At 42.8% G+C, this 10,919-nt stretch overlaps 1 protein-coding gene across 2 annotated transcripts in view; it reads left to right on the top strand.

Annotated features, from left to right (window-relative positions):
* The first annotated feature begins 2,130 nt into the window (after nucleotides 1–2,130).
* MOS4 (modifier of snc1,4) overlaps nucleotides 2,131–10,919 on the top strand; it is a 192,733-nt gene continuing 183,944 nt past the window's right edge. The window contains exon 1 of one of the 2 annotated variants that reach the window (XM_089432641.1): nucleotides 2,131–2,490. In XM_089432641.1, the coding sequence (XP_089288767.1) occupies nucleotides 2,254–2,490 (237 nt within the window). In that variant the 5' untranslated portion in view covers nucleotides 2,131–2,253. The remainder of the gene's footprint in view (nucleotides 2,491–10,919) is intronic. The other variant, XM_089432640.1, reaches the window with a different exon arrangement.

The following is a 10,919-nucleotide window of genomic DNA, read 5'->3' as shown; positions in this document are numbered from 1 at the left end:
GAGGGATTATTGACGTCACAGCTCTTGAAAATAGGTATTGCTAGACTAGTTGTCCAACTTGTGGGGAGCCCTTGTTGTATGATGTTGTTGAAGATTTTTGTAATGTGAGGTGCAAGAATCTTTGAGCGCCACTTTAGATATTCTGCTTGGAGTTCAACTAAGTCTTTTGCTTTTCCAACACCCAACTTCTTGATACTCATCTCTATCTCTTGTATCATGAAGAGTTCAGTATCAGTGTTGACCAAGGGGGCTGGGTCAACCTTGGGAACCTGCTCACAGAGTTGTCTTGCATAGTCAAACCATTTAGAAGATGTAATATTATTTCCAATCTGTATCTTTTTCGGCTGGAACTCCTTCCAAAATAATTTGGGATTATTTTTCCCAAGGAAGATTACTTCTTTCCTCCTTGAAACCATGAAATCGACCTTTTTCTTGCTTAATAACTGCTTGTAAGCTTTGAGCTTTATGTTATCCTTGTTTGACTCTTTCCACATTCTCCTTACCTTTTTGCATTCCTTGTCAAACCAAGCATTAACCGGAAAGCAATTTGTTTCAGACTTCTTAATTTTTGCTCTTTTGCACTTTGCAAGTGTGCATTGAATTAAATGTGTTAATTCATGACTATGAAGGTTGTGAATTGTAATTTTCTCCTTTTCGAAGAGCCTCTCTAGCGTCATTTTGAAGGTATTACAATTTTCCGGTGTCAAAAGAATTCTGTCCTTTGAGAGATTTTGTTGGACATGCTGAATTTTTGACTCTAATTGTTTCTTTCCAATCCAAGAGAAATATAAATAAATTGGCTTGTGATCTGATTTCAAGTCCCACAATTAATTTCCAATCAAAACTTCCTCCATGTTCTCCCACAAACCATGAGAGCAAATTACATAATCTATCACACTTGCTCCATTTTATGTATTGCAAGTGAAATTATCGGACTTTGCCCATTTAGTCAAGCCATTACAAATGACTAAATCAAAGGCCCCACATAGAGTAAGCAATTGTTCACCAAAGAGATTGCAGCCTTTGTCCTCTTAAATTCTTTCCCACTGCCCCACATAGAGTAAGCAATTGTTCACCAAAGAGATTGCAACCCTTGTCCTCTGAAATTCTTTCCCATTGATGATTACTTTCTTCTGTAAACCAAATAGGGTCACAATCATCTTTATAACAAAGAATGCTAGCTTGCTCACTTGCAGTCCTAGCATTGAAATCACCCACTATAAGGACTTCACCTAGCTGCGAATATGTTGCAATATTCGCTTTTAAGGTTGCACATGGATCTTTGTGGTCAATCCCTCTACTTTTGTAGATTTTTGAAACCTGCGACGCAAAATAGCATGTTGCAATTCTAATGTGGTTTCCATTTTATGATATTTTTAAACCAAATGAATTGCTTATTTGAGTCTTCTTTTTCTAACTGAATGAGACGACCTTCTTTCTCCCTTACTAAAACCATGATACCCCCGTGCCTTTTTCCATTTCCTGCTGCCTTGTTCGACACTGCCATCTTCTAGTGTCCTTCAAACTGAGGTGTCTTGCACCCTTCATGCTCATGTGTTTCTATGCGGCAAATTATGTCTCTATCTTCCGCAATAGGCCCTAACCGAGATCCTCGTCTCCATGGGTAACCTCTGCTGTTCCAACAAACTAAACTTGAAGAAACCTGGGTATGACTTGATTGCTATTTATTTTGACATGCAAGACTCACATTTGAGTCTTTATCCCTGCTTTCCCATACTAACCTTACTTTCTGAGTTGAAAAGTTTGTTGCCTCTTCTTTATTACCATCTTACTTATGAGTTGAAGAGTTTGTTGCCTCTTCTTTATTACCATCTTACTAAACTCAATTCTGCACTATAAAAATCCCTAAAATAACATGTCCTCATAATTCCACCGAATTTCACAAATTTTCAATAAATTATAATAACATTTAAATTACATGCCCTCAAGCTCCACTGGACTTTCACAAATTTTGAACCACTTACAATAACATTTAAATTACATGTCATCTAAGTTCCACCCATTTTCACAAATTTTAAGCCAATTATATTAACATTTAAATTACATGTCCTCAAGGTTCCACCCAGTTCCACAAATCTCGAACGAGCAACCGTCGTTTTTGTGTTGAATTGTAATGGCATTTAAATTTATATGATACATAGCCACCAAAACGGAAAGTTATTTGACTGAAATTCCCCCTCCTGCAGTTGTTGCCTGACTAAGCAGCGACGTGAGGTGAGAAGATCGATTCACATGGGAAGCAAAGAAATTTTAATGCTGGAAGCTGCGCCAGGCGCGTCGCCTCCGAAATGGAGAACTCGCGACACGGGCGAGTTCATCGATGCTTTACCTTACATCGACCATGATTATGCAAACCCCAAGGTAAAAGCGGAGGTGGACAGAATGGTGGAGGAAGAAATGCGCAGAAGCATCAAGAAGCCTGCCGACTTCCTCGCCGATCTCCCCCCTGCTCCCAAGATCAACTTCGAGGTTAGTGTCTTCTTCTCTCTCTTTGTGCCTCTAGTTTTGCTGTCTCTGGATGTTCCAGTTTAGTTGTCCCTGCGAGATTGGATGTTGTAACCTCTTATTTCAGAATTGTTCATAGTAAATCCTTGACGAAAGTAATGGTGGGGACACAGACATTGCATCAAAATAATGATAAAAAGAAGAACAACTTCTTTGGCTTAGGGTCAAGTCGCACTGGTGGTTGTTTGCGGTGCAGTAAAAACTATATAATTCAAGCAGGAAAAGAGGCCCCAGCATGCATTGCAAGTTACTCTCAGAAAGATTGCCAACAATACAGATGAATTAAGGAGTCTCTACTTTAACCGTAACAGAACAAACTAACAGGATGCTTGTGATAAAGGAAAAGTCACGATCTCAACTTGCTTTATTTTTATTTTTCTGTGAAGAAAAACATATTTATGTTCCACGGGAATGTACATAGGAATATACATGTTTGGTTCTTAAGGGATTTTCTTACAACCAGGTTTGAATTTATTATGAGCTCACATGTCTATATGTAGGAATTGAACGATAATAACATTTCTCCCCACCACCCAAACTACATCCAATTGACATCTTACTTTATTTAAAGACATCTTACTTTATTTAAAACCATGCAAATTAAAGCTTCAAACTGGGTATCACCAGGTCAACTACCCATATTTTAACCACGTCAGATTCAAACCCCTACTGACATAGAGCCCTGGATTGTATTTTTTTTGAGTTATAAATTTTCTAATGGTCGAGTGTCTAAAGACCCTATTCCTAATGTTTTTGAGCGACTTTGTTCCTCTTCCTTGTGCCCGAGTGTGCTAAAACCCTTTGGCCAAGCGTCTAAATACCATAAATTGAAAATCTATTTAAACTTTGCATTCTTTCAAGCTTTCAAATAGAATAGGGATCCTTGGTGCTAATGATTAAGGGTTGGTAGATCACTTGGTTCCGTGATCTCCCTTTACTATAGTCAATTGAGTAACTAAAAGTTTCTCAATGCCCCCTTGCCATAGTTGTTGAACAGCTTTGTTCCTTGATCTCTCTATGTTCAATCGATGGGTATCTTTGCATCATTAATTGGATAAGAATAGATGCAGGCAGGTTTTGCAAAAATTTGAAAACCCAACCGTTATGTTACCTTGTTGTTAAGTGGTTAAATCAAAGCACTTTCAGTGTTCATACCCGAGTTTAAACTCCTCGAAGATATGTTGACGCAATAATGTGATGAACAAAGTTAGTTATTGCATTCCAGACTAGGTGGAAATCCTAGCAACCGTAACAACCTACTGTGTAATATTCCTAATTGGAATTTAACAGCTAATACCAAGCAATGGACTAGGAAAAATAAATAAACTGGAACCCATACACAATAATTAAAACACCAAAATGTCCAACAACACTATCTGAGTCATTTTATTAATTTTATGATAAAAGAGTATATAAAATGAGTCGAAATTTTGGAACCTGGGCTTGCTATGCAAACCCCATGTAGCACAACTTTGATTTGGAGGAAATACTGGTCCAAATTGGTACTTAGCACTACCCAGAAAATTATTGCTACTACAGTTTGCTGCTGGAATGGGACTGAAGATTCTGCCCTCAAGAATGCTCGGATCACCCTCAAATTGTATCCATAGACTTGCCTCCAAAACCCCAGAGATACCCAAAAAGGGTTTGGCCCAACTCCAAGCCAAAACTGAGCCCACCAAGTGATGCAGATTCCCCAACTAACTAGCAATTCTCCCTGTTATAAGAATAAGGATTTCAGGCCCGAATATTGCCTGAAAAATTCTATAAAATTAGCTGGAGACTCCTCTCAATAAACCCACAAAAACCGAGAAAGTGTTTGGGCTGAATCCAATATGCCTCGATGACCCCAAGAAATGTGTATGGTTCTAACTAGCTGGAAAAATGCCTTGTAAAAATAATTCTGCTGTAGAAGACCAATCAATTACTAGAAAAATCTCCTCTAACCCCTGCAAATCACTCCTCCAAGCCTCGTTATTTCTCCTTAGCCCGAAATCCCCAAATCTCCCTATCAAAATCTCTGAACAATAGCTGTCAAGAAACCCCTGAAATAGATAAATTTGGCCCTCCAAAATGCAACACTCTCAGCCTTGCAAATCACTAAGGAAAAACTTGCCCTCTCTATGGATAAATCTCTGCAAATTCTCCGGCCAAAACTCCACTGTTTGCTAGCTTCTCTCAGTCTCTTTGAATTTCCTTCTGCGCCCTAAGAGAAGCATGCTCCAACTAGAAATGGTCGGCAATGCAGCTCCTAGAGAAGCCCTGAGATGGACTCCTTCTTACTCCCCTAGGGTGACACTCGAAGTTCACCGAAGGTAGAGGTGGAATTCAGAAATCCCTTGTGCTGAACAACACGGTTGTCTTGGCTAAGCAACTCAAGAGAACTAATGTTGAAATTGTAAAATAACCAAAGATGTCCCAAATGAGAGCCTCTTTACTATATTTATAATTGTTGGCCTCTCTCTCCCTTGGTGGCCCCCACTTTCCACTAGTTCATCCCCTTTCTTTTTTCTCTCTTGCTCCACAAGTGCACATTCCCTTTTTGTCTCTCTCGTGGCCCCCACCTGCCAATGCGCTGCAATCTTGCCTTTTCACCCAAGCTCCTCAAGCCGAAATCATCTCCAAAACTCGAACTACAAAATTGTGCTATGCCTAGCACCTCCCCAATAAACTTCGTTAATCTCCTCAAATGAAAAATAAAAATTGGGGATATTACAGTCCTCCCCGCCAAAAATTTCTTGTCCTCAAGCAATGCCTGAATAAGCACCCTCTCTAGCTGTTGATCCCCACTGTTACTGCAAACAATGCCAGGGTCCCAGATACGCCACTGAATCGTCCCTGACATCTGCACTGTCCTTTCATGAAGGAATCCTTCAATACTAGGATCCCAAGCTATCATGTCCAACGTGAAGCTCCCCTTGATCCACTCACTATCTTGCCATGTATTAGTACCAAAAGTCCTCTGCATACCACAAATGAGTAGGGAATCATGATCATGATAATGTAGCACTCTGTCCAACTCCTCATGAAGCTTCCCTACTGAGTGGCCCATCTCATGCACTCCAAGAGTAAACTCCTGAAGATACCACCCAATCCCTGCAAAGATAAAGTCTCACTCGCATGAGCTTCCCCTGATATCTTCCTCCTGATGCCCCTACCATGCTGATGAAGTTCCCCACTCCATCAACGAATCACTAAATCCTAATGGAATATCTAAATGCTCTCCCTTTATAGAAATCAGTTCATCCCCAAGGGTAGCTGTATTGCCAAATCCTATGATGCCTAGATCCCATGCTAGTTTAAAATGGGTGCCACCATGCTGTCGCTACGCAACTCTGACCATGACGGTTTGCCCATCATGTGCAAGTTGTATCCTCCTCTACTAGGTCCTGATGGCAAAATATCTATAGAGCCCCAATGCATTTGGCCTAAGAATCTCCACGATGTCGTGGCCTACCCATCGAACACTCACCCCGATCCGTAGCAACAACAAGGAAAACCAACCTTGCCATGCGACAAAGGCCTCAACGCTCCCCCACATGTCAAACCAAGTGTGAGTTGGGTTATCCTTTGTCCTGATCCCACTCATCACAAAACAGAGTGTCCCATCAACCAACCAACTCCCCGGATTCCACAGCTAGAATGGTTGCAGCATAGTCCTGACAGCTGCTGGCACCAACCTGTACCACATCTCAAGTCCCTGCGTGCAATCAATATATGGACTCCCTACATCACGAACCAATGTAGTGTGTGCGAAATTGCCCTTTGTCGGCCATACCACGTAGTGGGATCTGTCATCCTGCCTCTTGAAAGCATTCCCAAATACTGCCTGGAGTCTAAGCATCTGTCTGCAAGTAAGGTCTACGAACTGCTGTAGATGCTCTTGAGACACCTTAGAATGTCTTGCCAAAAGGAGGTCATGCATCTCCTTGAGTGTGGGCTCAAGGGTGGCGCAAATGTTACCTTTACAAAAGATCAAAGTACCCCGAAGTATGCATCCACCAACTCATGCCCTAACCATATGCCACAGCTGAAAAGCCTCTCTCCTGATGCACCGTGTCCCGTCCAACTGTCTCAGACCATCCTCCAGGGTCCTATTGCTCATGATGCGAGCATCAAGAGACGATATCCAAGTATCCTGTGTTAGTGTGCAATGTTGGAGAGTGATCCAGGTGGATATTGGTGGCCACCCGCCAATTCCACTTGGACCCCCACTATTGTTTCTTTCAGTTTTTCAGTTTCCTTAATTGTAGCATGGTTTACTATTTCTAGTAGTTTTTCGGGTCCTAAACTTTCGGAGCCGTTTTGAGGCCCTAAACGACGTTTATTTTGGCAATCTACTGCCAGCGATTTTCTGCTTAAAATTGTCTTTTCCGTCGTAGTCCTCGGAGGGATCTTTCCAACGGGTTATCATGCGCGCCAAACGGAGATAATATGACCAAGTCGCGACCTCGGGAAGTTGGCTGTCCAACTCACCCCAATGGGGCCCATAAACTCTTGGTGTTACATCTCCTTGGGCTAGGGTTTTGGTTGTTTAGGGTTTGCTCTTATTGTTCAATAATAAAAGGGCCCTTGAGCCTCATTGTAACGCAATTCAGAGGCATGTAGTCGCCACATCTTTTCTCAGAGATAAGCTACCATCGCCTGAGCTAGTTTTATTTCCATTCTGTTTGTAAGCATATTTCAGTATTTGATATTAATGGAATGAATTGTTATTTTTATTGCATCTTTGTATCTATGGTTATATCTGTAATTTGTTCAGTGGTATCAGAGCAATTTGCTCTCTCTGTTTTTCTTTGCATGTCCCCAACGAGGTCCGGATATAAGGAGTTAGGGCTTGAACTAGTCAAACCTTTGCAAGACTAGCCTCGCAAATCCCAATGGCTTCCCATGGCGGATGAAAAGAAAGACGAGGGGGTAGGAGATCCTATCAAAATCTTACTTGAGGAAGCCCTCGAGCGACAAAGGAACGCAATGATAAACAACTTTGCCTAGATCCTTCAACGGCTACCTAGGGGCGACGCATCTACTTTCGGCAGCTACTCTGGAAGCGCCACACCCTTTAAGGTACAAGTTAACTTTGACATTCCCATATTTGAGGGTTAGATAGATGCAGACGTTGTAGATAAATGGTTAAATTTGCTAGAAGGATATTTTTCCGTTCATGATTTTTCCAGCCGGGAAAAGATCACCTTTGCACTTCTCAAAGCAGCCCCCCACGTCAAGGACTGGTGGGAAACCTACTGTGAGCAGAAGGATGAAAGTACGAACTCACTGTTTTTAGCCGCACCCACTTGGAACTCGTTTTGGGATGCCATCAAGGAGCAATACTACCTTGTCAGGAGCTATGAGGATAAATACATAAAGTGGACAACACTGTGACAGGGAAGGGACCAAGATGTGCTGGAGTTTACCAATGTTTTTCATACCCTTCGCACGAAGTTGGGTATTAAGGATTCTGAGAAGCATTTGGTTCTCAAGTACCTCGGTTGCCTGCACAGGTACATCCAGGACAAGATGGAATTCTTGGACATCTCCTCGCTTGGCATGACATACCGATATGTGGTCAAGATCGAGCAAAAGTTTAAACAGAAGAAGTGAGACTTTGGATCTGCGAATCTGAAGCAAGGGAAAGGTGCAAAGGACAAAGCCAAGGCAGGGCAGCCCAGGACAACTCGCCAAAGCCGCAGGCAAAGAACAATGTTGCGAAGCCAAAGAAGGACACGAGAAAGCGGTGTGAGTTCCATAAGAGCTCCACTCACAACACAAGTGAGTGTCGGGCCAAGCAATCACTGGTGGCCGAGCTAAAGGCTTCAGAATCAGATGCATGTTACGACTCTGAGTTAGAACCCGACAAGGGGAATGACAAAGGGAAGCAGATTATTGATGCAGAGCCCAACACCACCGTTGCCACCACGAAGATCCAGAAGGAGGAACCCGAAGATCCAGAGGAGGAGGAGTGCCTCTTCAATTCCCAGATGTGGGTAAAGGGTTCCCCGCTACAGTTCATTGTCGATAGCGGGAGCCAAAAGAACCTCATTTCGACAGAGGTCGTGAAGCGGCTGGGCTTATCGACCACATCACATCCACAACCATACACGATCGGGTGGCTTCACCAAGACGAGATCTTCGCGTGAGCCAACAGTGCCGCCTTCCATACAACATCAAGCTTTTCACGGATGAGGTATTATGTGACGTTGTTCCCCTTGATGTTTGTGATGTATTATTAGGCCAACCATACTTATGGAAGCGACATGCTGTATATGAGTCAAGGCCTCGTGCTGTTATTGTTACTTTGGAAAATAAATTGTACAGGATACCAGAGGTAGCACCGCTTACCGCCATCTCTTTGGTTACTGCAAAACAATGCAGTAAGCTCATTTCCAAAACCGGGAAATTTGTTTTCCTGATGATACGCCCTCAGGGAAAGAAGAGGACGGTGGCCACGACCTCTACACGGGGCCTCTCCGCATGGCAACAACAGATGGGCAAGGTCGTGGAGGAGTACGAGGACATCTTCACCTCCCCCACAGGGGTGCCTCTGCATTGTCAGTGACTTAGGTCAAGCACTCCATCGCTCTGACCCCAGTTGCGCCACTGCCTAATGGAGCAATCTATCGGCTCTCTGTTCTGGAGAATGATGAAATCAAGAGGCAGATTCAGGAGCTGCTGTAGAAAGGTCACATCCATCCGAGTTCATTGCCCTGTGGGAGCCTGATTGTGTTGGTACTGTTAGCGCTTGAAATTTCACCTCAGGCTGAGAAAGGCAAACCTCAAGGCCACATCAAACCATTTAGCCTCGTAGCTAGCCCTACGGGGCAGGAGAAGGCTCTCTTCGGTCAATCTCGGTAGATCTGCAATGGGATGAGATGACCAACTAGGTAACACTGATATTAGGCTAGTAAACTGATCAGAAAGATTGATTTGGGGTTTTTGGGTTTTTGGTGGCAAATTGAGAAGAGGGCAATTTTGGGTGCGGGGATTAGACACAGTTTTTGCAGGGGGTTCTTTGGGGCGAGGTAGGAAACAGTATTGATGCCTTAAACTGAGGTGAATGGATGAGAAAGACAGGTGAGGAGCTAAGGAGGGAAAACAATAACTTTGAATCCTCCTTAAACAGTAGAAAACATTGAAATTAAACAAACTTAAAAGCAGAGCATGGCAAGCATGAATTCTTACTTTAACACTTCATTTGTTTAATATGCAGAAGTAAAGAAAGGAAATGAATCACATAACAAAGCTTACAAGAACATTGAGAAACACACCATCAACACATGAGTCCACAAGAATCCCAAAGAGGACTGCAAAACCCTGGTCTTCCTTAGCCAAAAATTGCAGAGATACAGTGAATAATACAATGATAGCTTCTCCCTCAAGAGTCCAACCATGAAAATGAGCAAGAAAGTACATAATATAGATGATCTAACCTCTTTCCCTGCCTCCATGGGTCGAGCTCACTATCCTAGGAGCTGTTTCAACCACTTCTAAACTAAGCACTACAAACTAGGCAGTCAAAACAACTTGCCTCTATAAACTTGGAAACCAATTCATACATTACATATTTACCCATTACATGAATGAATCTTCTAGAAGTGTTAAACAAGAGTAAAAGTGTCTTAGAGTTACAAAAATTACATCAAAGGTAATCATCTTCAACCCCAAAAAGTCAAACTGAGTCAAATCTGCGTTTTCTGGGCTGTACAATGCAATCTGGCAAAAAACTGCCTGACAGGTCTAGTGACAGGGATGTCATGCTGGTGTGATGGTCCTCCCTCCTCGTGAACAACCTCAGGATGTGGTTGTGATGGTGCTGTGAAAAACTCACGAGAGATGAACTCCTCCCATGAGATGCCCTGCTGAGTCAAATGATGCAAGACTATGAGCTGAATCAAACCATAATGACATAGGCTCCTGTACTGCTGGGCCGGGGTCTTCCTCTGTAACATGGGCACCATCCTCTGAATGTTCTGAAAGAAGAAAACCGGGATGTTCATCATCCTCACTCGGGTGAAGTGCATCAAGAGGCGAATGTGATATGAGTACACCTGTGAAAATCTGCCCTCACAGGTAAAATAGTGCATAATAAGCCTCATGATGGGAGCATACTCGCTCCGGAGAAATCTGAATGGAAAAACACCCGCCAAATGTCTCATGAATGGTGGCCGGACATAAGGCTCAAAGTGAACAGTATCTAGCATCTTGCGCTTATGCCACACCTCACCAACATTAGGTATCCCTGTAGCATGTGAAATCACCTCGGGTGTCAATGTAAAGTCCACCCCTGCAAGGTTGACATGTCCATCATGCAAATGTAAAACAAAGAGGCGGGCCAACTCTCTGTGATGTTGAATCCGAGAGATCCTCTCACAAAACTGATAACAAGACATGTACTG

Source organism: Pinus tabuliformis, chromosome 5_1, assembly GCF_031772625.1.
Source record: "Pinus tabuliformis cultivar Carrire ecotype Pingquan chromosome 5_1, CPIR1, whole genome shotgun sequence".
NCBI lineage: Eukaryota > Viridiplantae > Streptophyta > Pinopsida > Pinales > Pinaceae > Pinus > Pinus tabuliformis.
This window is presented reverse-complemented; position numbering and strand designations above follow the sequence as displayed.